The sequence below is a fragment of the Aythya ferina genome (assembly GCF_964211825.1).
Source record: "Aythya ferina genome assembly, chromosome: 27".
Taxonomy (NCBI): domain Eukaryota; kingdom Metazoa; phylum Chordata; class Aves; order Anseriformes; family Anatidae; genus Aythya; species Aythya ferina.
The window spans coordinates 1,583,640-1,611,623 of NC_140310.1; the positions used below are offsets into that span (position 1 = coordinate 1,583,640).

At 46.0% G+C, this 27,984-nt stretch overlaps 1 protein-coding gene and 1 long non-coding RNA gene across 2 annotated transcripts; one reads left to right on the top strand and one right to left on the bottom strand.

Moving 5' to 3' along the window:
- Positions 1 to 1,126: 1,126 nt before the first annotated feature.
- TACR1 (tachykinin receptor 1) lies at positions 1,127 to 22,788 on the bottom strand. Its single transcript, XM_084499476.1, has 5 exons — positions 21,912 to 22,788; positions 8,254 to 8,448; positions 3,955 to 4,105; positions 3,458 to 3,654; positions 1,127 to 3,059 (listed from the first exon to the last, which is right to left on the bottom strand). The coding sequence occupies exons 1-5, from the start codon at positions 22,310 to 22,312 to the stop codon at positions 2,768 to 2,770; spliced, it is 1,236 nt and encodes a 411-aa protein (XP_084355602.1). The 5' UTR covers positions 22,313 to 22,788; the 3' UTR covers positions 1,127 to 2,767.
- On the top strand, positions 5,561 to 8,243 carry LOC311424388. The gene is made up of 3 exons (XR_014686076.1): positions 5,561 to 6,098; positions 6,243 to 6,344; positions 7,810 to 8,243. It is a non-coding gene; the product is annotated as an uncharacterized lncRNA (long non-coding RNA).
- Positions 22,789 to 27,984: the final 5,196 nt, after the last annotated feature.

Consider the following 27,984-nt stretch of genomic DNA (forward strand, 5'->3'; position numbering starts at 1 on the left):
GCCTTTCAGGCTGTGTACTGTCAACTTGAATTGAGGTCTACATGCACACTCTTGTGTTTTTTTTTCCCCATGTTTCAAGCTGTGCATTGCTTGTGAGAAGACAGTTGTCATTTCTCTGCACATCTCAAGATCACTGCATCCTTGGGACATCAGACATGGAAGACAAAAGGGCAAAATAGTTATTCTTCTACATATTATATTTGAATGCTGACTTCTGTAGGCTCACAGGCTGATACAAACTTGCGTGTGCATGGATGGCATGTATAGACCTGATCTCTGCTTGCCTTACTTGGCTCTCTAGCACACTTCAAGACATTTGGTTTTGCCTTGACTTTGAGTTTGGGTTAGCAGCTGGGACAAAATCAGAGTTTGGCTCAGGTTTATAGCACCTATTCATGTATTGGCATTACAGCTCCTGTGGTGTTTGTGGAAAAGTTTTATAGTCCAACCCTTGAGTTAAAACCCTTGGTGTCACCCACACCTCTGATCACTGCTACTTGGGGCTTGTGTTCTTTGCAAAACTAAATCCCCAGGCAATTCCGGAAAAAAAAAAAAAAAAAAAAAAAAGCATATTCCAGCACGTGCACAAAACATACAGCAGTTTGTAATGCTGCATAATTGCAGTGGTCGGGAAGAGCATGGAAGTGGCTGGAAGAGCTGTTCATCATAGGTGGCCCTTGGGAGGATTTAGGGTAAAGGTGAAGATGGTGATTCCTGTAAATCCTTTGCAGCTCCATTCATTTAATTTCTGCTGGTGACATTGCTTGACTATGTGTATTTTATCTCCAAAAACTACTCAAGCTGGGGATTTATTAATAACTGTATCTTCCAAGAGACAGTTTGGAGGCTGAATTGTTGAAAAGCTCCAAATCTCTGCTTTACTCTCCGTATCTCTGCTTTACTTCCAAAAATTGCTGTGTTCTCAGCAGGGTCTGATGTTTGGCTACTTTAAAATGAATGAGCCATTTCCTTGCTCTGTGCAAATCAGTCATGCATTTTTGCATCATTTCTGTTTTGCAGTTAATCCACTTTAGGAGTCTGATTTCTGCACCAAAAAGTGCAAGATTATACCAGCAGCTCCTGAGCAGGAAAGAGTAGTCAGTATAAAAGCCCCCAAACTTGTGGGTTAGTTCCGAACAAACCAAGTTTGCCAACTTCTCATTTTATTTAATTCCACCTACCCCACCCCACCCCACCTTGAGTGTATCTTCATACATACATTTACTGGCCACAGGAGCCCTTGGTGTGAACAGCTCCAGTGAAACATTGCACCATCTTAACAAGACTAAAACATATAATATATCCTAGTTACACATCATAAACTTAATGTTTTATGCACAAGGCAGGGGGAAGAAAAAATATTTTTTTCCCTGATTTAAAAAAAAAAAATGCAAGGAAGTGAAAGTGAATCATTTCAACCCTCCTCTGAGTGAAAAAAATCATGTAATTCTTCAAACTTTTTATGTTGTGCCCCTTTCTGGTTGGCTCTAGATATTTCCAAGCTGTGAAAAACTTTTCAGTCCATTCAGTCAATTCTTCTCTAGACCTCCACAGGCTTCCAAAATCTATTTTTGGAAGGCACACCTCCTTGGGCCTTTTAGGAAATCACAGTGATTGATTTTGGCACATATGGTTGATTAGTGGCAACCAAACTCTGGCTTAGCTCTGAATCCTTTCAAGTGCCCTGTCTTGATGCAAAGCTGTGTCGTGGAGTGGCATTCTGCAGAATAGCATCATGCAGAGGAATGCAGGTACTGGAGATGATCTGAGACTGGTGCAAAAACACCAGGCTGAGACAAAGCACTGAGTGGCTGAGTGTACACCTTGGATATACAAACTCCTGAAGCTGAAAACAGCATTTTTGATGGATTTTTGTATTGAATACCTCTTGAGGGATTTCTTGAAACAGCAAAAATCCCATGGCTTGCTATAGCTGAGCAAACCAAGCTACCACGGCAACTATGAGAAGTTCCCATGACAGTGTTCCCACATTGCCCAATTGAGGAATTCAGAAAAATATTGTTACCAGTAGCTGGCTTCAAGGACAAGGTCTATGTGACTGCTAATCACAAGGGGGTTGTTTTCTTGCAGGTGGGGTTGTTTTCTTGTAGTTGTTTGTCTGAGTGCTTTTGACCAATAATCTTGTGTGAAACACTGTCCACCCCTGTTAAGTTCACTGTAAAAGTTAGGCTATTCGGGCAATAAAATGGAGCATGATCTGACTCTACTGGTGTCTGTCGTGCTTTCGGCCGTGCTTCCTGCAACAAATACCCCTATGGATACTCAACCAGGAATGACAGAATTAAATTAAAGGTAGGAACAGGAAATACTGGTTCATTTTTCTGTGGAGGCTGAATGCACTGGGAGATACCTGCTGCCTTGTACAGAGCAAGGAAGTGCCTGCCAGCATTGTACTTATGGTTTAGGAGAACCCCCCAGCTATGTTCCATTTCTACATCCTACCCACCCACGCAGCACATGGAAGGTTGGACAGGCAGCAAGCAAGGTGGAGGCCAGAAAACCCTTCTTTACATTTGGACATGAGCCATAATGGAGCACATGAGACCAGTCCAAAGCTTTTGCCCTCAGGCTCACCTGAGGACAGCAGGTGAGTGAACAGCACAGCAAGAGGTGATAAAACAACACAGAAAAGCTGGCACGCTGCAAAACAGGGTGATGATGCTGGTTGGATCAAGCGCTGAAGCATCCCAGTGAGGAAAGTGTATGGCAGGACTCTCATGGGTGCCTGATGGAGCCTGGGAGCTGATTAGGTGAGTGTGTTGGAGTAGAAGCTGAAGCTTTCGGAGACAGTTTTGGAGTCACTGCGGGAGGAACCATTGGAGGTCATGTCTACAGAGAGACGTTTGGCCTTGTTGCTCTCCTCCAGCTCCTCCTCAGCTGCACCAACCGCTAAGGATACGGTGGTCTCTATCCGGCTGACCTTGTACATGCTGCTCTGTGTCTGCAGGTACCTGGCTGACTTCATTTCCAGGCCCTCGTACTCACCAGCGCTGACAAATGGGCACCATCGAAATGCATGCTTGAAGCCTACACGAAACCTGCCAGGGCAGAAGAGAAGGGGAAAGACAGAGGTGAGGAATGTGCAGATGGGGAAAGGACACCATTATATGTGTGAGGCCAGAGCTAAGCACTGCAAAACAATGAAAAAAATGCTACTTTCCATTAAGTGGTGGAAAAAAACAAAACACTGATAAATCCCAGTTAAGTGTGAGGGCTGTCTTGATACATGCCTCATATCCTGCAGGGGCTTTAGGAAAGACTTATTAAGGTAAGTCTTGTATTATCTCCACACTACAAGCAGCCCCTAGCAAAGTATGGAACAGAGCCATCCTGGAAAATCTCTCCATTCAAAGTCTCCTCCATCAGACTCCTCTGTGTTTCCATCCTCTCTACACCCTGCTGTGCTGAGATGCTGCTGAAAGTCACTCAAACCCACCTGTCATTGAGGCAGCAGTAGATGATGGGGTTGTACATGGTGGAGCTCATGGCCAGCCACATGATAGCCAGGTAGACCTGCTGAATGAACTTCTGCAGGTACCACTCATGGTTGAAATACTGCATGGTGAAGTAGATGTGGTAGGGTAGCCAGCAGAATGCGAATGTGCACACCACAATAATCATCATCTTCACCACCTGTGAGAAGAAGAGAGGGAAGAGAAGCAAAATCATCTGCTGACACCCCATATGTGGGCTGTCACACTCCAAGAGAGGCCACTTTGTCTTGCCTTGGAGACCCTTCCAATGAGGCCAACATGGCCATAGCCAACACCTTGACTAAACCATGCATGGTCATGGAGGACAGACATATCCAGGACACATCCTGCACCATTAGCAAAACCAATGAAACAAATCATGACCTGTTTCCACTTTCATAAACTCTTTTTGGCTGTGGTTACTTGGGATTGAGCTCCTACTGTGCCTGAAGCTCCTTACCTTCCGCTTAGCCGAGACCTGCTCATGGTAGCGGTCTGAGGAGTCACCAGGTATCTCGCTTGCCCAGAGGGTGATGCTGACCACAGTGTAGGCGCACCCTATCACCAGGAGCGGCAAAAAGTAGATCAGGATGGTCATGCAGAAGTGATACCTAGAAAAAGTGATCGATGTTGAGTGTGTCCTCTACCTATTCTTTTTTTTTCTTGCAAACCAATCTTGGAAGCAGAGTTTCACAGGAGCAGAGGGAATTTGGCACGATTCCTGCAGACAAGTTGACTGCAGATCTTGAGGTTAGGAAGAACTCCCTATTTTCATCCCAATCTCCTCCAAGCCTCCACTACTGGCTTTTGGCATGCTGGCACCCTCCTGAGATGGGATAGATAGGACTTATATTACCTTTGTATAGCAAGGACACCTTAGCTGATGTGGCTCTACTATCACTTGTACTCTACTTACACCCCGATTTATCCTAAAGATGAGAGCTCACTCTTATCAGACCTTTCATCTAGCAGTCCTGTGCAATTTCTGTTTTGTTTTGTTTTTTAACATTTAAAGAATGGTAACATTAAGCTGAAGAGAGATGCGGGATTTCCCTGCATGGCAAATGCTTAGTCTTGGATGCACTTTGCCTGAATCCTGATCCACTGTAGGCTTGGCCAGGCTTAGGCAGCAGAAGGCATAATCCTGGTCCCCTCTGCCAAAAACACAGCTGTGAACAGCTTGAAGAGCTGTGTGCAAAAGACACATGACAGTTATGTTTTTGTTTTTGTGTTTGTTTTTGTTTTTGTGTTTTCCCAGTTTATAATTGCAAAGCCAGAGCTCAGAGCAGGGCTGCACCAGCTCATGCTCTCACCTAGAGAAAGCTACAGCATGAGCTGTAGGAATGTCCTGCTAGCAAAAGATCAATGTAAGGTTCATAAAGACAATATGGTAGAAAGAGACTTTGCATCCATTGTAGCACTGGTCTATGCTGTATTTCTTCCCACTGTCAATCCAACTGGTTCATTTGGACTTGTGAGCCTGGTAGCATCTTGAAGGGAGGATTCGCAGGTAAAGTGAGACTGACTGTCAGCACACAGGGAAGGCAGAACTGGATGACAGTGAAATATTTTCATAAACCTGGTGCATATAGTTGAGAAAGGCAATGTGTTAGGGTCCTTGGATGCCAGGCACTGGGTCACACACAAATTTTATGTGGTATTATTATACCTAAACCCTTCCCTGTCATAGAACTTTTTTTAAAACTTTCCTGTGAATTCATTGGCTGTGTTAGGTTTCTAGACTCATGGAAAGGCAGGACCTTTGCATACTTTTTATAACATGGATAAGTAAGCATAAAATCAAATGAGAGTCTGAACTAAGTAGTTAGCACAGATTTGGGGTTGTTTTGCTATGAAGTCGGTGGGAACCATGAAAGGTTGCTATAGCCATTGGGATTACAGGGGTTCAGGGAAGGATTTGTGTATTTGTATTAAATAGTAACTGCTTAAAAAAAAAAAAAAAAAAAAAAAAAAAGCTTTAAATGCTCTTTTTAACAAACAGGAAGGGAATGGCTGGTCTGACCTTGCAGGTTCCTTCCTACCATCAATGCTTGCAAAAACCTCTCTTCCCTGCAGAAAAACAAGTGATAGCACTGCAGTTTTCCAACAGCTTTAGGGTACTTGCAAGAATTTTCAGGGAGCTACAGCAGTGCTAAGTGGGGTATGTGCCCATTTTGAATGCAAGGTGCTGCATGTATTCAAGGCAGTTCAAGCTCTGTAGCCTTGCACTCACTTGTCCTCCTAGGAGCTATGATTAAATAATCCCTCCGAAGTGTAATGAATGGGTCAGGCTCATCATGCCTGATGAAACTCCTGCTGCTCTGGCAGGGATGGGGTTGGCCCCGGACCCATGCTGCCATGCCATCTCCTCCTTGTTTTGTACCTGCAATCTCATTTGGCCTCCTCTCCACCCAGCACTAATTGCATTTCAGCTGGATTTTGTAGGGCTGTTTTCTATTTTGCTAATTAAAGAGGCGTTTCTGCGGCTCCACAATGATGCTTTTGCTCTTCCCATGCAAAGCAGGGTCTTAAACCAGAAGCAAACTCTTGAGGGTGATGCAGAAAAGCCCCAGAGCAACCAGAAGAGCCATTAAAATAATGCAAGTAAGAGGTACTCTTGTTTTCAGAGCTACCTGGGCATGGTGGGGAGAGAGATTTCCAAAGCATCCTGCTGCATATTTTTGTTTTGTTTTGTTTTGTTTGTACTTCGGGTGCTGAAAACCATCTATTTGTTATTCTGTCTTCAAGGACTGCAGTATCAGACCACTTAGAAAAACCTGGATTTTGCAATGTAAAGGTCTTCAGTGTGAGGACTTAGGGTCTCGTACAGGATGGAGGAGCCCAGAGGAGGTAAGGGACAGGGGCATGAGAGGAGAGGGCATCTCCTTTTGCCTTGCAAAGCCCAGATGGTTGCTGCAGGCTGTTATTTCCCAGAGAAGACAGCAAGTGGAGCAGCTTTTCCCCTTCCTTCAACAAACCAAAATGGCAACTAATGAGATCAGAATAGATTAGACATCCATTTCAAAATCAAAAGTGGGAGAGGGAATCAGTAGTTAGCAGCAGCCAGCAGCTGCAGAATCCAATGTAGCTGAGTTGCCAGCTCCTGTTGCAGATACAGCACCTCCTGCTACTGTCTACTTCCTTAAATAACTGCACCAAGGCCATGCAAGCAGGAAGGGTGTTTGACAGTGGCCCAAACACTCATCTCTGCAGAGTTATTTTGGGGCAGTAAACTAACATCTTGTGCGCTGCACTGTGTGAGTTTGTATGGTCTGGAGAGCCTCTGCTGTGCTCAGCCTGAGCTGCAAATTATTTTCCATCCCCAACAAATATTCAGACTTTGTCTGTTAAAAAGATTAAGCTTAGCATCTGCTTTCCTGGCTGCCCTCAACTGCCTACAGAGCCTCCAGCACACCAAAGAGCATGGGATGCTCAGGCTTTGAAGTGGCACCCAGCTTCCAGCAGCAAATTATTCATGGGTTAATAATGGCATTTTTCTCTCAAATTAGCTCTTGAAAAGGTGATATTCCTGTCATAGAAGCATAAAGGTTGGAAAGATGTTCAAGATCATCTGCTCCAACCATTCCCCTACCACCAGTATCATCCACTAAACCATGTTGTATGGCTGAACAGCAAATGATCTGTCAAAGTATTGCCCTGAGCTTATGCTGGTCACTGCTTCAGTCAGGGGAACCTGGGGGCTCAGCCCCATCCTGGCCACATGAGCTGGCTTTCTTACACTGGTCCAGAATAATTAAGGATGAAGACACCTCTGGAGGTCAGCTGGGCCAGCCCTAGCTTATTTCCCGCCTTGCAGAGAGACCTTTGCCAGGCTCAGGTTGTCTTTGAACACCTCTTCATGTATGTGTGTCCCCGGCTTTGGCTCCAGTACAATTTCACAACACTAATTCATTGGTCCATGGAACTGGAGATCACAAATGCCTTTTTTTTTTTTTTCTTTTTTCTTTTTCCTTAACTCATGACATTTAACTCACTGCATGACTCACAGACTTCAAAGAGCTTACCATGAAGGACTGCATGCTGGCAGTCCAGTGGGGTTGCTCAGACCCATTGGAAATGCCAGATTAAATTAGGCGGTCCATTATCGTGCAGAAAGGAGGTGCTTGCTGAGCCCTCCTAGCCAAACACTCACCTTCCAGCCTGAGCTGACACTGTGTAGAGCCTCTTTTCAGAGCTTGTTTTTTAAGCAGCTTAGTGATTTTGGGGGCATTTGTACTCAGCACATCCCAAAATAGATTCCTCTGTCATTGTCTGGCCAAGATACACCTGACAAAACCCTGTTTGCTTCTTGCAGGAACAACTCACACCTCCAGGAAGCCTTTACAGACATAGGTTACGGAAAAAGTGCTGCAAAAAAGAAAGCCATGTCTGTGTGTGTGACTAAGCCTCCAGGGGCAATGAAAACCACATCCCACAGCCAAAATACTGCATCTTAGCAGTTTTACATGAGTTTTTTTCAAGGATTAGCATCCCAGAAATGCTGGAAGTGTGGCATGAGGCAATGTTTGGACTACAAGCAGCACCAAACTCATTTTAATCAACTTTAATACACCCCAAGATGTCATGGATGGAGATTTCGCTACTGTCCACCAGGTAGCACCAGCCTTATCTAGGGTAGGGAGAGGATTTCTTCATCACAAGGGTCCTTAAGCCCTTCCCACCCTTCCCACTTTTTTTTTTTTTTTTAACATATTTTTATGCATTGACTTGTCACTGCTGCTGGGAAAGTCCAACTCACGTTTTTCCATACACCTCGGTGCTGTGCTCTGGCCATGCCACCAGACACACCAGCCGGCCTGGCAGCTTCTCCATCACTGAGTAGTAACCCTGGGGGAAGGCCAGCAGGAATGCCAGGAGCCAGATGACACCAATGACCACCTTGGTGGCAGTGGCTGAGAGCCGGGGTTGCAGTGGGTGGATGATAGCCATGTACCTGCAAGGGGGGGAAGAGGAGAAATCAAGGCTTGAAAGTCCCTACATTGCAGCTGCTGTCTCAACAATCCCATGTGTGGTTTGTACTTTTGACTCCCCCTTTGCACATCCTGGCAGCCCCCCACACCACACAAAAACCATCAAATAATCCCTTCTGGGAGGGGTTCCCAGCCAATTCTCTTTCAGCAACCTCACCTTGAGACTTGAGTCCCATTTGAGACATTCATTGGCTTTAAGCTGAAAACCAGCTTCACTAACACAACCAGAAACCAGCTGCTTCTGGAAAGACCAATTTGTACAATGCCACGTGCAATGCTGCCATCTGGCATCATCTGCTTTGGCAGTACCCAATAGTTTTGCACCCAAGCAAAATTGTGTCTATACGGTAGATCACAGTGCCAAGTATTATAAACAGTAGAACTGAAAATAAGTATACAGGAGTGGCACAGGTGAGGCAATCCAAGCTGTCACCTTTGTCTGCCTGGCCTATGGGGTCTTTCACCCTGAACATTAGTTGTCATACCTGAGGCAGACTCCAGCAGCGACAGGGCAGATTGAATTTATCCTTCTGCAAATCTGGTTTTGCAAAGCTGACAGCAGCACTGGAAGGATTAAGTGAGCATGTTGGAAATTTATTGCCCTCCCCCACGACAAGCTTTAGAAAGAGCTGCTATCATATAACAAGGCGACACACTGCATTGTTCTGCGTGTGCTACCAGGGCATAGGCAGCCTTCTCTATTTCTCTCCTCACCCCAACTCCTTTCAGATGATGGACAGATTTTTCCTTTAATTTTTTCATAGATGAAAAGTATTCCCTGTGTTGCATTTTTGTGTGGCTATTTGCTGAGACAAAGATGCACGGCTTAATATTGACATATGCAGGAGGTGTTGCCATCAGCTCTTCCTCTGCCCTGGGGTACCAAACCTTATCAGCTTTGTTCAGCTGAAAATTCACCTGATAATTATCCCTTTGTAATCTCCACCGGCTGTTTTGGTACTGGAAATTGAAGCTGGTTAGGAAGAGTGAAGGCAATGGGTGTTATCACTGTTCTGACACAGTGCCCAGCAATGCAGTTAAGGGTCTATGAGGCCTCCTGGTTTCTGCATCCACATTGCTCATTTTCCCCTCATTGGGCCACAGTCAGAGCTGGATGACGTTTGGTTGGGTTTTAGCACAGGGTTCAAAGTGTTTTATCCTGTGTGTCTGTTCCCGAGAAGCAAGGTGTCATTGCACCCAAGTTTGCAGCTGTGCAAACAGTTCAAGTTCAAAAATATGAAAGGTGGAAAATGAGGGATTTCTGAGAAAGTTGCACCGTTTCTGTTGAAATATTTGCCTGGAAAAACATCTGAAATTGCTACCTCTGGAAAGCAAACCAGCGCCTGATTGCAACCAGCCAGAAATGCTCTTACATCTCTGACCTAATTTCTACCTATAAACTTTGGAGGACTTTACTCATCAGTATCAAGCACTTAATGGCTGCAGAAGCCCTTGTAGGTGATAAAATGTCCAAATAATTGTTGAAATGATGAACTAAACCACAAGCACATTGCACAGAAACCTTTCCAGCTGCCATCGATTTGTCTGCAATGCTACCTGCTCTTGCATTCTTGATGGTGAGAAGACAGCAAAATTAGTAAGACCGTCATACACTGAAGAGCCAAGGAAGAAAAGAAATGCACCAGCACTGCAATGACAGGGTCAGGGCACAGGAGGGAGTGAACTAGTGGTGTTTTGGGTAAAACTGCCCCTAAATCCTATTTTGTGGCAGCAATTCCCAAACTGCCAGTCCTAAGTGACATCTGAAATAGTTCCTCAGGGATGCTCTGGGCTTCAGCTGTCTATCAGGAATAAAAATGGAAATAATATCAGTTCTCAAAGGCAGGGGCTTTGACAGGGAATTAAAAAGTATAATAAAAAGGGTCTGGGCTCCTTGGATGAGCTGGTATTATGGACCACAAAAATGCTGGAGATAGACGAAAATGTACAAACATCCTGAAAATAGCTAGACCATTATTTCATATTAAGATATCATAGAATTATATGATAATTGTATCACTAAGCAGAAAAATGTCCTAACATTTTAGGAACTGTTTCATTTTTGTTTTTATCTTTTCCTTGACAAGAACATTTAATGCAAAATTGAAGTGTGGAGATGGGGTGAGCTGAGAATATGGTTTTGTGGCCTCTTTAGCTCAGATGACAGTCACTGGCTTGCTTATATTGGGGTGGAAAAGCATCAATATGGGGAGTAAGCCAGCTTCTTTTGCTTTCCTCCAGTGCTGGGTCTGTCCATCTCAAATAACTTTCATTTTCTTGCTGATGATTTGGACTTTACACATTTCTCTACTCTGTAAGTTTGTGTGTTCCTGTGTGTGCATTTCTGGGAATGCAGCTGCAATGCACAGAGTACCTGCAAGATGCTAGTAGGCGTTTGGCCCCACGTGCAGTTGTGGGCAGGTGGTTTTCAGCATTGGACTTTAAGGCTGTACTGGGTCTGGCTGGAATGTTAACTTTCCCTGCAGCAGCCCAGACAGTGCTGTGCTCTGCACTTGTAGCTGGAACAGCAATGTTATCACACCACTGTTGTGTCTACTGCTGAGCAGTGCTGGCACAGCATCGGGACTCTTTCTAACCCTCCTAGGGGGTGGGCAAAAATGTGAGAAGAGAAAAATCACCAGGGTAGCTGACCTAAACCAACCAAAGGGATATTCCATACCATCTGATGTCACACTCAGCAATAAAAGGTGGAAACAGGAGAAAGAGGGGAGGGGTGGGCTCTCATTGTGAAAACGTCTGTCCTCCTCTCAAACACCGGCTATGTGCATTGAGGCCCTGCTTCAAGGACGTGGTCAAGCATCGCTAATTTGTGGGAAGTAGAGAGTAACTTCTTTCCTCTGCACTTCCACATAGCCTTTATTTGTTTTGTCTGTTTGTTTTCCTCACTTTTTTTCCTTTTTCCCCTCCCTTTTCTCCTCTCCCCTTTTTTTCCCTTTAGTTAATTTGTTTATTTCATAATAATCTTTCCTTAATTATTATTATTTCCCTTTAATTAAATTGTCCTTATCTCAATCCGTGAGTTGTTCTTTACTTTACTTCTTCCCCTCCTCATCTAAGGAGGGGGAGTGAGAGAGCGGTTTTGGTGTTTAGCTGCCTAGCACGGTAAAACCACCACAAAGGCATCAATCAGAGTTTAAGTGCCAGGGAGCTATGCCCTCCTCAGCTTGGCCCCACAGATCCCAGCCACGCCAGTGAGAAGCAGGCTCTAAAAAGCAGGCTAATGGGTTTATTAGCTCATATTTCTCCTCTCAAGGTGTCTGTGGCCCCACCTTGTCCATCTCCCTGTATCCTATTAGAGATATATATTTCTTTTTCCACCATCCAAGAGGGTGGTTTTCTTGACTGTAAAGGAACTGGGTGTTGCAGCTTGCTGGGGAGCAATCATTCTCAGGAGGCAAGAAAGAGGGGGGACACTCCTGTATGACTATCCTGCCCTCACCACTGCAGCATGCATCAGGTAAAAAAACACTATGGCCTCTTGAAGTCCCAATTCTTCATGGGGAGTGGGCTCTTAGTTGAGGATTTAAGGGCAGATTTCATACATCAGAGAAATGTTTATTTCCTGCTGCTCTGCAGGTGGTGCATGGCGTGAAGCACCAGGAACCAGGGAGTCCCCCGCATTCGAGTAAAAAAACGCAGGTTTTGCAAGCCCAGTGCCGCTCAGCTTATTGCAGGAGAAACCCAATGCTGTGCAGCAGCACATCCCTCGCTCCTTTCCCCCAAAATGGCCACCACTCTGCAGTGGGGCTGGTGATGACTCCATTTGTCAGCAGCTTAATAAATCCACCCCATTTAATTGGCCTGGCACTAAAGAACACAAATTTATGCCAGATACTTTCCTTTTTTCTGCTCAATGACACAGGCAATGCCATTTGATGTTGTTTACGTATTTTATTGCATTTTGGAGGGGGTTTATAAAATGATGATGCAATAGCATTTGAGTACAATGTTGTACCAGGGTAACTCTGAGTGTATCAGCCATTAAATATATAGGTGGCTACACTGCCTCAAGTGTACTATTCATTGCATCTGGAAATCTGCAGTCTGCCTGGATAACTAACATTACACAATTCTTTCCACCCTCAAGGAGATGTGATTAAATAATAGCAAAAATTTATGAGGCATTTTTCATCCCAGAGTTTCCTTATCTTTCTCATTAAATAATAAGGATGTAACAGATAAGAGATGAGTAACCCATGGGATACAGAATTTATGCTGTGTTTTACTGCCCAGCAGTTTCCCATCCTGAATAAAGAGGATTTTAGTGCAGTGTCAGTCAAGAGAGGGGCATGCAGCCTAGTCAAAGTAGATGCCCTGGACTGAATTGGGTCAAATACTTGAAAGCAATTGCCTTGAGATCAGATTTTTACCTGTAGGATGACACTCAGGGCATGGAATGGGTCCCTCTCAGCCTGGAAACAAAAAACTTCTGAAGGAGATAAAACTGCTTTTACCATAGAATCATTAAGGTTGGAAAAGGCCTCCAAGATCATCTGGTCCAACCATTCCACATCCACCCTTTCCTTAAACATCCCCAGGGATGGTGACTCCACCACCTCCCTCAGCAACCCGCTCCAGTGCCTAACCATGCTTTATGTGAGGACTGCATCACAACAGCATGAATGCAGAAATGCCACTCCTCCAGCAGGTTTGGACAGCAAAACCCAGCCCATCTGTTTTGTCTTGTCATTCTGGCCTCAAATACCATATATCTGGATGATGTCTGAGGATGCCAGCCTGTCCTCAGACCCAAGTCATACTTTCCAACATTCTGGAAAGTATCTTCATCAAGCAGGAGGCTGAAGGTTTCTCACAGGCATTTCCCTGCAGCACCAATACAGCACAGCAGGTTTGCATTTTGACAGCAATTCAATGTTTCCTTCAAGCACTATTAAAAAGGACAAGTTAGCCACAGGCAAACAGTGACCCGAATTGTGCTAGCAGCTTTGTGATCTTCCATGCCTTTCCGAACAGCACTCCTCGTGATTCAAATGCCATGGCCATGTTTGGTTGAAAAGCCAAATGCAGACAAAACAGGATCAAAGCCCAGTTATTTGCAAGCTAGTAAGGAGGCATAAGGCTCCCTCCTGCATTCATCACATTTGCTGATAGTGCCAGGGTAGGATGGAAAAGGAGGACCCAACGCACAACCTGGCCCTGTTGGGAGACTTTGTGTAGGTGATGTTACTTGAAGCATCTGTAGGTCCTCATTAACCACTGCCTAAAGAAAGCAATTAGTCCTGGCACTGGTTTATCTCTGGGGAATGAAGGTGGGAAATACAGGGTTAATGACCCATGAGAGCTGTTGCACTTACTGCATGTGTGAGTCTCACTGGGCCACTGAAATGTTAAGAATAAATTAAGAAATCTATCAAATAAGTGAAATATCTCACCCGAGGCCCTCAAACTCTTATGGTAGCTTGAGCAAGCACCCACCCTGTAGATGAGCACTCAGCTCATCTGAGTCTCAGAGGCATGTCTAAAACCAGAGTCTCCTACACCTCCCAGCCACCAAACTGCTCAAACTGCTGCTGTTTCATCATAGTTACACATTTATTGCCACATGGATTTTTCCTCTTTCCAAAGAAGGACATAATTTTTTTTTGACAGGCTGAATTAATATCTAATGAGCAATGGGGAAATCATTCTGTCAGACCAGAGACTATGTCTGAGAGCAGGGACATAAAGCATCTTTGATGAGTGACCCCTAATCTTGTCCATCCCCAGCCCCCTGCTTTCTAGCCCTGGATGGGAAATCAAGGCTTCAAGCCAGCCCTGTGTTGGGTCTCCAGTGGCTTTGTAGAGTTCTTGTAGCATTCAACTGTGCTTGATTTTTTGAGAATGCAATAAGCTGCTTCTGTTATTGCTAGCTGACATGTAGAAATGGCACAAGGCAGCTGCTGCAGGGCTGGCCCCAGCTTGCCCCCTTCAGGCTCGCTTCACTCCCCCTTGCTCTTCATCTTCCAAATTACATCCCAGCAGAGCAAGATTACATATCGTCAGGCACAAATCAAAGTTCTGCCCTGCACCCCCCAGAAAACCATTAAGTCAAGATTAAAAAAAAAAAAACACACACACACTATATTAGGGTGTAAATGACTAATTAATCTGTCTGTGCACTGATGTAATTTGTCCTCTCCAGAAGGTTTCTTTCTGCATTAATTGCCTCTTAGGGAAGGCACTGGGTCACTGAGCTGGCGAGTATATTCCTGGTATTCAGCAGGTTCATCCAACTTGGGAGTTCAAGATTGTAAGCTGTAAATAATTTTCTGAGCCAATTTTTCTGCTGCAAATAACATGGGGTTGGGGAGATATTAACAGGTCTCAGCTGCAGGCTAGCAATTTTAGTAGCCACAGAGGTGAATGAAGGTTTGCAGATTTGATACTTATTCTGCAGCTCCTGCTGGCAAATTGATGGATCTTGAGATGCCTAATGTAATTTAAGCCATTTGGAGAAAAAAAAAAAAAAAAAAAAAAAGTGGGGGAAAAGGGAGGGGAATGTAAATAAGATTCCAGTTTGATTGCCTAGCCCTGCTTGCTGGTCTGGCAGCATTAGTGCTAGTGAATGTAGGAGAGGGGGGAGTATCTTAGTGAGCAAAAGCAGCAACTTGGCTTAGGAGTTACAGGAGGTTGGTCCCATTGTATGTCATTTTTATAGCTGGTTTAGAGCAAAGACAAAGAAGGGAAATTGCTTTGTATTAACTACCTCAACTGCTGCCCTGTCCGAACTCTGAGTTCATGGCATGGCTGTCACCCTTCTCATCTTCCATCCCCAGGCACTGTATGTTCCGTCTGCAGTGTTTTTGTTTACGCTAACTTAAATCTTTGAGACTAGAGATGTTTTGTGTTTTTTTCTGATTCTGCAGACAATACAGGATTCTAACCTTCTGCTGTTTTCCTGATAATCTGTCATTAAGGAAACTCATTCCTCCTTCAGAAGTTTGCTAACAGTGCAAGCAAATGGTGGTGCTCTGAAATTAATCTGGGTTCCACAGAGAGAGAAAACGTGAACTGTTTGTCTAATGTTGCTCCCTCCTATTCTCCACAGATATTTCAACAGCCTCTTAGGGGGATGTCCAGTGGTGGATTTTTGTTTGTTTTTGTTTTTTCAATGTGTGGCAGCAAATTAGCTTGAACTCAGCATGGGCACTTTTCCTAGTTTCTCCTGGGACAGAGTTTTTCTTCCTAGTAGCTGGTATGTGGGCTACAAAGATGGTGAAGGGCCTAGAGGGGAAGACGTATGAGGAGGACTGAGGTCACTTGGCCTGTTCATCCTGGAAAAGAGGAGGCTGAGGGGAGACCTCATCACAGTCTACAGCTTCCTCACAAAAGGACATGGAGGGGAAGGTGCCAATCTATTCTCCTTAGTCACCAGTGATAGGACCCAAGGGAATGTTGTCAAGCTGAGGCAGAGGAGTTTCGTGCTGGATATCAGGAAGAGCTTTTTCACTGAGAGGTTTGTCACTCACTGGAACGGGCTCCCCTGGGATGTAGTCATGGCACCAAGAAGCATTTGGATTGTGCACTAGTCACATGGTCTAAATTTTTGGATAGACCTGTGTGGTGCCAGGAGTTGGACTTGAAGGGACCCTTGTGGGGTCCCTTCAAGAATATCCCAGCTCGGGATATTCTATGATTCTACGTGCTGTGCCTTAGATTTTGGAGCAATATAATGCTGATAATGCAGTGATGTTCTAGCTGTTGCAGGGCAGTGCTTACGCTAAGGCAAGGACTTTTCTGCTTCTCCTACCAACCTGCCAGTGAGGAGAATGGGGGTGCGCAAGAAGCTGGGAGGGGACACAGCCAGGACAGTTGGCCCAAACTAGCCAAACAGATATTCCATACCAGACCATGTCATGCAGGACAATTAATATGGGGTGGCTGGCTGGGGTGGGGAAGACCAGTGCTTGAGGATGAGCTAGACATTGGTCAGCAGGTAGTGAGCAATTGTGTTGGGCATCACGTGCTTTGTACATTCTATTATTATTATTATCATTATCATCATTATTATTTTTCTTCCTTTTTTTTTTTCTGTCCTATTAAACTGTCTTTATCTCAACCCATGAGCTTTCACTTTTTTTCCCCTCCCAGCTGTCTCCCTCATCCTGCTGGGGGGGGTGATGGGGGAGGTGAGCAAACAGCTGCGTGGTGTTTACTGGTCATAAAACTAATTTGGTTTTGGTACTCAGCATTGCCATCACCTTTGTACTTCAGGAACCGTCTTTTGAAATTATAATTACACATATAATAATTACACTTTTTCTACTGAGGGAGCCAATCTGTGAGGGGGACAGAGAGGACATTTTTCCCCACTTCTTCCCTCTCCCTTTCTCTTTCACCTTCCCCTTTCTCCCCAGGCTAGTTACAATAGCTCTTCAAAACTCTGAACAACCTTGGGATGTTCAAACCAGCATGTTCCTATTGTTACATCTCCTGAATGTATTTCAGGTTTTGTAGGTTAAACAACCATTTAAGAATGCCATCCAGAGATCTGGCCCAGGGCAGGACAGTTATGAGTGGCAGGGAGGGCGGGACGATATGGGCAAGCACCTATAACAGCAGGCACCTCTAGTGCTTTGGAACTTCACACCTGACCAAGTGCAGAATCCTAGAAAACTGGCAAAATGCTTGAGAAAGGTCTGTCATCACTCTGGCAATTCCAAAGAGACACAAATCATTGCAACGTGCTGGGATTTGGCCTGCACTTACTAAGCCATAATCAACACCACTCCAACCCCTGTGATGTGCCCCATGGCTGTGCCAGAGAACCACCCTGTGCCAGTGTCAGTTGCCCTATATGCAAAACAAAATAATGGATGAGGAAGTCAGGTCATTTAGAAAGGAAAGGAACTCCTACTCAAACAGGGGAGAAGGAAGAAGACAATGAGGCAGGCTACCCCAGTGTAGGGCCATCACAGGGAACAGGAGGATGAAGAGAAAGAAAATCAGCAGTAACCACACAATCCCTGGATGAGCTGCAATATATGCAAAGAGTTTCCAGCCATTGTCCAGGCAAGCACATTGTCCCTTGGCTGCTGCAATGCTGGGATTTTAGGGCTACTAGTCTGGAATTAGAGGGCAAGGAAGCCAAGCAGCTGGGATTCCTCGCTACGGAAGGGGGCACTGAGAAAGCCATTGGAAATGGAGCACAAGCCCTCAGCCTCTGCAGGTGGCTCCTGTGAAGGCATGAAGGAAAGGGATCCCTTCAAGGAAGACGTTGTGGGGTTGCTGAGGCTTGAAGAACAGCAGATGCTGACTGCTATCACAATGCTGCACCAGTGGCAATATCGCACCAACTGAGACTCCCTGATTCCCATCCATAAGCTGAGTCATTGACTGGAGAGCCAAGAAGTGATTAGCAAAACTCACTCACACTTCATCCTTCCCATATGTCCAATGCAGAGTGGAGACTAACAGGAGACTATTGTTACTTGAATGAAGTCACGCCACAGCTGAGTGCTGCCATGCCAGACATGCTAGAACTTCCATACGAACTGGAGTCAAAGACCACTCTGTGGGATGCCACAACCGATATTGCTAATGCATTTTTCTCCACTCCTTTGGCAGCAGAGTGCAGGCCCCACTTTGCTTTCACTTGCAGGGGCATCCAGTCCACCTGGAACTGACTGTTGCAGGGGTGAAAACACAGCCCTACCATTTGCCATGGAGTGATCCACACTGTACCAGAACAGGGGGAAGCTCCTGAACAGCTGCAATACATCAGTGGCATTATTTTGAGGAGCAGCTCAGCAGAGAAAGTTTTTCAAAGAGGGAAGTAAGAGAGTCAAAGTCTTTCTGAAAGCTGGTTTTGCCATAAAACAAAGTAAGGTCAAGGGACCTGCACAGGAGATCCAGTTTTTCGGAATAAAATGGATGATGGGCATGGTCAGATCCCATGGATGTGATCAACAAAAGAACAGCTATGTTTCCACCAAAAGCAAAAAGGAAACAAGCTTTCTTAGGTGGTGTGGGTTTTTGTAATTCCAAATTACCATCTGATTGTAATCCCTGTCTATGAAGTGACCCAAAAGAACGATTTTAAGTGAGGCCCTGAGATATAACAAGCCTTTGAACAAATTAAATGGGAGATTGTTCATGCAGTAGCCCTTGGGCCAGTTCTGGCAGGGGGAGATGCAAACAATGTGCTCTACACCACTGCTGCAGAGAATGACCCCAGCTGGAGCTGCTGGCAGTAAGCCAGAGGGAGACTTGATGTTGACCCCTATGGTTTTGGAGTTGGGGATACAGAGGAGCTGAGGCCTGCTATCCTCCAAGTGAAAAAGCAGCATATGAAGGGGTTCAAGCTGCTTTGGAAGTGGCTGGTACTGAAGCACTCTTGGCAACCCACCTACCAGTGCTGGGCTGGATGTTCAAAGAGAAAGCCCCCCCTACACCTTTAGCAAAAGCCACCTTGTTAGTCAACAGAAGGGGAGCTGCCAACCCAGCTGGCCCAGCCCAGTCCCACCTCTTACACAGTGCAGAAGGAGATAAAGTCCATTTGGTGCACAGAAAGGATGTGCTGGGGAACAGAGTCTGGGTTATTCAAACCTCAGGCAAAGGCAAACCCATCAATGGGATTGCTTTTGCTCAAGGACCTGAGTGCACTGATATGCTTGACAGCAAAGTACGTGGCATACTGTCTAGTGCCAAATCAAGCTACCTGGCCTCCAGTTCTGCAGGATGCTGAGACGCAGCATCATGGTTTTTCCTGAGCAGACAATACCAGCTGCCAACCTTGACTTCTGAGTTTCCTGCCATTGTTGCAGGGTTCAGAATAGTGCTTGGTATAAAATTAATTTTATATTATTTTTTTCCCGAGTGGTTGTGCCCAGTCTGAAATAGGTCCTGGTAAAAGAGCAGACCTAGGTTCAAGGAAAAGCCTTTTTCTTGCACAAATCCATGGCAGACCTTGCAAAAAAGCCACTGGGAGAATCAAACCCGCTTCCCTTCTTGTTCTCTCACAGATGCCATTACAGCCGTGCTGAGTCTTTCAAAGGTGGTTTTGTACCTTCTGGTGAGGACATTCTGGAAACTGCTTGCAGAAAGCAAAAGTGGAGATGATTTAGGTGAGCAATCTGCAGCTGATTCTCCTCTGAGCCTTCAGGTTACATATTCAGCTGCTGTGATAGATGGTTTAATACACTTTGGGAAACATAAAGCACATTCATTTCTATATTCTGGAAATCAGAAATGCAGTCATTTCAGATACTGTGCATATAACTCATTTTGCTGAGCTTTCATGGCTCTGCTGCTCTTACACAGCGTACTGAAGTGAAGCATTTGCTTTCCATGTTACCACACCATTTTTGTTGCTCGCCATGTTATTATTTTTTTTTTCTTTTTGGGTTCCTGGAACAAGTTCCTGCATCTAACACATTTAATTACTATTGTCAGGTCTCAGGCACAGGAAAACAGGCCATTTTCCAGCACTTAGAGATGCTGCATGCTCTGTGCCTAAGGGTCAGAAAACAGGCTTTGCTGCCTCCATTCCCAAATTTCCCACCTCCCTCAAAATTTGGGGCCAATAAATGCAGGAGGGAGCTCTGTGCAGGCAGATGGCATGGTATTTGTACACCAAGGCTGCACCTTCTTTTGGCTCCTACTTGGCAGGTGAGCTAGGCCTGCATGCATGAGTTTTACAGTCCACCCATGGGAAAACCCAGCCTCTGTTAAGGGACTGCACAAGCCTGGAAATGACAATTCCCCCCAAAATTCAGCCCCAGGCTCCCAGACCTGGCTTTGCTCCCCATTTTCCTCATTGTACCCCAGCTTCCCTTGTTATATTTGCTTTTGCAGTTGTTCAGGGATGAAGACTGAAAGCTAAAGGCAAGCTGAAAATAAAATAAAAAATAAAAATATCATCTGCCTAATTCATCCTCACCCGAAAGGGAATTTGCCCACTGATCCCCAACATCCTTAAAACAGACAGTCCTGAAACAGAGCCAGCAACATCATCAGGTGGGAACAGAACCATGCTGGTAGCATTCCTCTTTTTATTTATCGCTGCTTTTGTTTTCCCTCACATCTCCAGTACCAGAGCTTTGCTATGTCCAACTGATTTTGGGGAGAGGCAGGCTCACAGCCTTATAACCACGCCACAGCAAAATGAAATCTGAGCCTGTTTTTAATGACCATCATCCATCTCAAGCTCCGTTTTCCAAGCTGTTAGTGTGTGACTTAATGCAGCACTATAGTTTCTTGCTGGGATATATCTTTGCCAGCTTGTGCAGTACTTACATGTCAGCTCAAAATGTGCTGGCATATGGTAGTGCAAATCCCCCCCACACTCCAAAGCCAAAATGTGTTTTATTCCCTAGAAAGAAGTACCAAAAGGAGGTACTGCAGAGCAGAGCTGTCTTTGGGGAAATATGCTGCACTGGAAAACGTGTTGTGCTGGGATTCAAGAAGGAATTGCAAAGCTGCTTGGATGCATCGATTTATAGCTAGTGCTAATATGAAAAAGCCATGAAATCAAAGATTGGGAGAGTGGGAGGAAGTGAGGGAGTTGTGTACCAGAGATGCTTGGAGGAAGGACCTTGGCATGGGTACTTTGTGTCTGTCAACTTCTGCCCCTTCCCTTTGAGGTGAGAAATGCAACATCCCTTGTGCCATTGCAACCTACCAAGTGCTGCTGAACTTTCTATCCTGTAAAACTGCAAGTGGGATCTTGCTCTACCAGCAGTGCCCAGCCAGTCAGCAGCACCCAGACAGGTGTCAGTAGCAGAAAAAAGCAACTAAATATACTGGCTGCACCCAAATGAGATGAATCCATGGCATCTCCCTCCCCTTTGACTCCCAGTTACAAAATCAAAGCAGTTTTGCAGATTCTGCAACTTGGGGGAACATGCTGACAGGCAATGCAACAACATGCACCTGCCAAGTTGAAACACCTTTCCCAAGCTCAAGCATCTCTTGGAGGCTCCTTCGGCAACCACGATCAAGCAATAGGAAACACCACCTGCAGTACAGTGGCAGTAGTTCAACACGTGTATTTATTGTCCCGAGGTGATGTCTTTTTGTGCTAAATATCAAGTTTGCTTTTAAATGAGAAGGTTGGGAAAAGAATGGACAGCTCTGGAGAGAAGCTGGGAAGGGAAAGGAAAGGACAGAGCAATGCTACAAAGGCACACCCTATCACACACTACCAACATGCTCAGAATTAAAAAGCCTTCTCTTGAGCTCCTTATGCAGAGCAGACAAAGGGTTCCCTAAGCCACCTGGATACAGGGTGAGGAGAGTGCCTTTTTCAAGCACCCTTACCAGAATGAGCTGTATTTTAATTGCAATGTTCTCCTGCAGCCAGAGATCAGCCGAAGCTGAACACAGCATCCAGGTAGAGACAGATCTGGAGAGCAGCACCCTGCAGGGTGCAGGGAGGGTTTGGGGTTTGATGCTCAGAGCTCACCTGTCCAGGGCGATGGCTGTCATGGAGTAGATGCTGGCAAAGACAGCAGCAATGGGGAAGAAGTTGTGAAACTTGCAGTATAGCAGACCGTAGTACCAGTCATTGTGGATGGCGTAGGTGAAATTCACCACTGTGTTGAAAGCAGACATGGAGGCTTCAGCAAAAGCCAGGTTCACCAAGAAGTAGTTGGTGACAGTGCGCATCCTCTTGTGAGCCAGGATGATCCACATCACCACCACGTTCCCCACCACTGACACTACCACGATGAGGGCATAGGCAACAGCCCACAGAGCCACCTGCCACAGGGGCTGAACAAACGGGTTGGCAAAAGAATCGTTCCGGGTGGTGTTGAACAGCCACTGGTGCTTTAGCTCTGCTTCCAGCGGCACAGCGTTATCCATCGCGATGTGGTGCGGCCAGACCAGGCACAGGGATGCTTTGAGTCACAGCACCCTCCTGCTTTAGGGTGCAGCAGCTTAGGGTACGAGTATGCTTCAGGGCACAGGTCTCTCCTGGTTAGGCCACCGAAGATCACGGAATGCGGAACGTTTGGGGTGCAAGCGCCTCCTGGTTCATAGCGCAGCCGCTTTGGGGTTGAGGACCCTCCCGACTCCGCGCACGGTCGGTTTGGGATGCGCAGCGGGTTGAGCCTGCGGTTCCCTCCCGCCTCTGGGTGCAGCTGCAGCGGGGCGTCCGGCCACCTCGGGGCGACGCCGCTCTCGGGGCACAGCGGCCATGCAGCCGCTGCCTCTGCAAGTTCCCTGGGGTCGGCAAAGGCTCGGCCAGCGACGTGGGGCTCCTCCCGGGCCCCGACTACCCCCCGCCCCGGCCGCAGCCGCCACCGCGGAGCGGAGGCGCGGGCCTGGCTTTTATGGGCGGCGCGGGCGGTGCCAGCGAGCGCTGGAGCGGAGCCGGAGCCCAGAGCCCTCCTCCAGCCCTCCCCCCCCCGCACTCCGCTCCGCCCAGGCTTCTCGCACCCTCCCTGCAGCTGCCTTGCCCCCTGAATCCCCCCGCTTTTGGGTTCATGCTGAGGGGCTGACGGGCGTTTGGGTCGAGCCTGCCTGAAGCGAGCTGCAGTTCGTCTCTAAAAAGTCGCTCGGAGTTTTACACGTTCCTTGAGGCATAAAGCTTACATGCAGCCTTTCCCGTGTTACAGCTGCGGCGTTTGCCCGATCAGTTTTATGCTGTGGTTGGTGAATGCTCTCCATCCCCTATGAGAAAATCAAATGCTTGACTTCTGTCTAGGAAAAGGCGCTAACAGCTTCTTCCCAATGCAAATGAGATGTTTCATTTTGTGCCTCTTCCCTAATACAGCTACAAAGCAAGTAAATACATCTTCTGTCGGGCTGGCAAAGCCTTCTGTTCAGAGGAGTGTTTTGTAGTTGGAATCCAATTAAACTGCAAACAGAGTCACACCCTCCTATAGTCCAGGTTTGTGATAGCCACCAGAAGGGTGATTTTAACTTACTCATCCAGTATTGTGTTATTGCCAGGTATGGGAAAAAAAATAAAAATGTTGTTGTCTGCTAGAAGATCTGTCTTTCTCTCGGGATGCACGAATGCAATGAAGAGAAAAATCCCTTATGGAAGCTGAGCACATCCCTCTGGTTTGCTAAAGCATCCTCCCAGCTTGCATTTTCAGGATGCAGACTCCAAAACTGGTGGATGACGAGCTCTGAGTTGGACATGTCCAGCTGAGGAACCACTCCCAGGTGAAGCTGCAACTCACCAAACTCTGGGGAAAAAATGGGTTTGGATTGCACGACAGAGCTCTGTGCATGTCAAGGGAGGATGCAGAGCTCTTAAGCAAGAGCAAGCACAAAGGACTTGGGGCTGGAACTAGACGATCTTTGAGGTCCCTTCCAACCCAAGCCATTCTGTGATTCTGTGATGCTGAAAATCTCTAGTCCTTAACACCAGGTAAGTAGTTTAAGTGGGACTGAGCTTTTTAACTCTAGGATGGGTGAATGGGGGGATATATTTCAACCAGGACCTCTGCATTTCCAGCAGACCTGGGAGCAGGGGCTGCCTGAGAGACCACAGTGGGGTCCAGTGCAGCAAAGCACTCTTCTTGTGGATCTGGATGCTCATGGACCACTCGATGGCAGCATTGCTTAAAACTGCAGCAGAGGAATGAGTGATCACCCTGTCAGGGCCTGGGAAGGCTGGCTGGCAATGGTATTTCCAACCCTCTCCTTCATTTGCATTCCAAACCTCCCTTTCACCAAAGTGCATTGCTGTGAATATGGCTAAACCCAAGGAGTGGACGCCCTGGCAGGAGGGGACAATGTTAGAAGTCATCTCAGCCCACCTTAGCAAACCCTTTCCCATTCCAGGAGACCCTTTCCAACTCCTTCCAATCTGCTTATCTGCTCCAAGATGGCAGTATTACCCCAAAGATGACTGCAGAACAGAGAGAGATCACATCCATGTCCCTTCCTCAGCTTTTCCATTAGGAAAAAGAGGGCAATGCCTTTGCACATTCGTGTTGGAAGGAACTAACTATTTTTTCTTGTGCTGCTGCCGTGCAAGGAATTGAAATGCAACCTAGCATCTTGACTAAAGCAGGCTACGGAAGGGGCATAGAAAACCCACATGAGCGAGAGCAGATGAATTTGTTACTTGGCAAAAACAAACACACTATTGCAAACTTGTGATGACTAATTAATGCTTGCAGGTCCCTGTGAAGAAGCCAGCACTATTCTTGGTGAATGTAATGGACTATTCCAACAAGCCCCCTCCTTCCTTTTCCCATGGGCGCATGTATACCTTCACATGTTTCCGGCCCTTTCAGAGCAAAGAAAAGGGCTTTGTAATTGTCTGATGGAGAAAACCTTGACTTTTCCTGTTATGTTTTTCAGAAGAACAGGAACCTCCTTGACTATAGGTTTCCCTGCAGAGTCCCCTGGGCCAGCATAACAATGTTGCTCATATACAAAGCGCAGTTATCTGTGAGGAAAAACAAGCCTCATCATTAAAGAAACCATCAGAGTTGGTCTTTTTGCAGCCTCTACAGTTTCAGCTCCTCCACCCTGGCCAAGGGGTTGGACCGTGTCTCCCCATTGTACAAAGCCAGGTGCAAGTGACAGCAGTGATGGATTTAAGACTTGCTCTCTCCCAGAAACATGGCTGCTGGTCCTAAGCACCAAACTGGGCAGCAAATTGCAGGCTGCTGATAGAGGAGTTTGCATGGTTTCTTGCGTGGGTAAAAAAAGTGCAGGCAGATCAAGCTGTGTTTTAGATTTTGGGTATGGCACCAGTGGGGGATAGCAAGCTTGCACCCAGCAAGGCAATAACATCTTTTCCTAAAACAGCTGGATTTAAAAGGGAGCCCTGGTTTATCCCTCAAACAGTGGAGGAATGTGTCTCATCCTTAAGTCAATGTGCACACAGAGGAGACAGCAAGGAGCTGCACAAGCCATTTTCCGTGGCACCAAGTGGTGTCTGGATACTCAGCTGTCCCTCCGCAGAAATAGCTCACTTTGCCAAGCAACTACTCATTATTAGTTTGGACATCTTACAATATAAAAGACTCACAAACAAGCTGCCTCCTGCAAGTGGTTTGCATGTGTGTATGTGAGCAAGTGAGCTCTTCTCCAATTTCCCTACCTTACCCATGATAATATTGCCTTGGCTTTAAATTGAGCACAGCTTCCTCTCTATTTTTGAGGCCATGTTTTGCAAATGGTTGGTGTTTCCCAGGCTGAGGATTTTTTTTTGTTTAATGAGCGCTCTTCTGCAGTTAGATAGCTCCGTGCTTAACGCCTTCAAGGCTAAAGAATAGGGGTGGATTGATAAATACAAGTTTTATTTTATTAATTTTTTTCTTAGTAGGGCGCGTGTGAAGCCTACTTGTTTGGAGTGGCTTTAGCTGGGGGAGAGGGGCTTTATTTCCCTGGAGATGAAAGATTGTGCTTGGGTGAGGTGAACTGGTTGTGGGTCTGTTTAAGGCAGCATTACAGAAACATGAAATGTTCTAAAAGCTCTTCAGAGCAGTTTTTTACATTTCCTGACTTTACAGAATTAGTGTGTTAAATGGTATCCTTAGACATGAGGATTCTGGGGATGTTTTTGGATGTTTGTGGGCTAAGTCACCGCCTGCCTCTGCTAGAGCTGCATTGCACAGTGGCAGTCAGCAATGTAGCTCTTAAGCAGGTGAATAAGAAGTAATCTGCATTTTTTGGGTGCTGCTGGAGCTTCCATAGCCTCCCAGGCCAGTGCAGCTCTTGCTTGTGGATTTAAGCCCCTACATGGGCTTTAAAAGTCCTTAAAGCTGCTGCATTGCATCATTTCCATTGCAACAGAGTCTTTGTGCAACTGCAATATCTCCAGGCTTCAGGAGCACGACAATAAAAGACAGGGTGGTGGTGCAATCTTAGAGCTCCGTGTAAGGTCACTGAGGAACTCAGAGACTGTAGTGATGGGCAAAACACACCAAACCATGCTTGAGCTTTGTACAGCCACCAAAATCAGAGCCTTAACAAACACAAGTATGGGGAAATGGCCAGCATAGAAAGTCATGAACTGGGGGAGCAGTGGCCAGGTAAGAAAACATCCTGAGGAGTCAAAGATGTGCCCAGGGCTATGCAGCAGGGGACAGTTTTAAAACCCTACCTCATGATGTAGTCAACCCACCCATACCACTGACTCCAAAGCTGCCTGCAGTAGTCCTTAATTCTGGAGAGGAAGAGGAGAAAATAACTGGAATTATACAAAACAACAAAAGAAAAAACAATAGCAAAATAAATTAAAAGGTTTTATTTGCTGCTATGCAGTATATGACACTGAGATAAGCAGAGGGAGAAGACTGTGCTGTCTGGGGGGGGGGGGACTGATAACAGGTTACTGAAAGAGCCATCCAAAACTGATACTGGTGGGGCTTGCTTTATCTGTGAATGCTGTTACTGAAATGCCATGTACCTGGGGGCTGCTGAGCAGACCTCTCCCAGCTGCTGGCAATTATTTGCTGGCTTAATCCAGCACGTCTCATTTTGCTATTTAATTTAAATTCAGGACCTCACCAGAAATACCTAAAGTGTTTCCTGCTGGAGCTTCTTTTCAGTTTAGCTTCCCACATCCCTAAAAGATGCTAGGGATGGTATGCTGCAGGGTTCATTCATCTCCAGCTCTTCATTTGCCTTTTTTCTTTATTTTCCATGTCAGGTGAAAGAAGGTTCAAACCCAGGCTTAATATTAATTATTATTTCAGCGTTGACACATCCAACCTAAGCAAGCTTTGGATGTGGGAATGTGGGTGAATAATCCAGCTTTGTGTTCTTTGAAAAATCTTTGTGGAAGTTCAAAAGCCTTTTCCCCTGTCCCAGACAAAATGTCTCGGCTTTGAACTTTGGAGCTGGCAGCAGTAGTGTGGGACTGCAGGACTTTGACTCCAGGCAGGATTCAGGGTATGAAGCATTTACCCATGCCTGGGGCTAATTCCTACCAGCCTTGCATCAAATGAGCTGGCTCATTTTGGACGGACAATTTGCTATGAAAGCTGTAACATTATCTCACTGCATTAATTTTCTCCCTGGAGAAAAGGAGGCTCAGGGGCGACCTTATTGCTCTCTACAGGTACCTTAAAGGAGGCTGTAGCAAGGTGGGGGTTGGTCTGTTCTCCCATGTGCCTGGTGACAGGACGAGGGGGAATGGGCTAAAGTTGTGCCAGGGGAGTTTTAGGTTGGATATTAGGAAGAACTTCTTTACCGAAAGGGTTGTTAGACACTGGAACAGGCTGCCCAGGGAAGTGGTGGAGTCACCATCCCTGGAAGTCTTTAAAAGACTTTTAGATGTAGAGCTTAGGGATATGGTTTAGTGGAGGACTTGTTAGTGTTAGCTCAGAGGTTGGACTCGATGATCTTGAGGTCTCTTCCAACCTAGAAATTCTGTGATTCTATAATGAGTTATGGAGAGAAATCCAGAGGGGGAGTAGAGGACAGAAGGCTTGCCCCTCACCCTTCTCTGTTTGCTGGCGACATTGTTCAAGGGAAAAGTGGGATCAAACATAGTCTGTGTGCAGTTTGCAGTATGAGGAAGGTGGAGCTGGTGCTGCTTTTGCAGATGCCTCAGTATG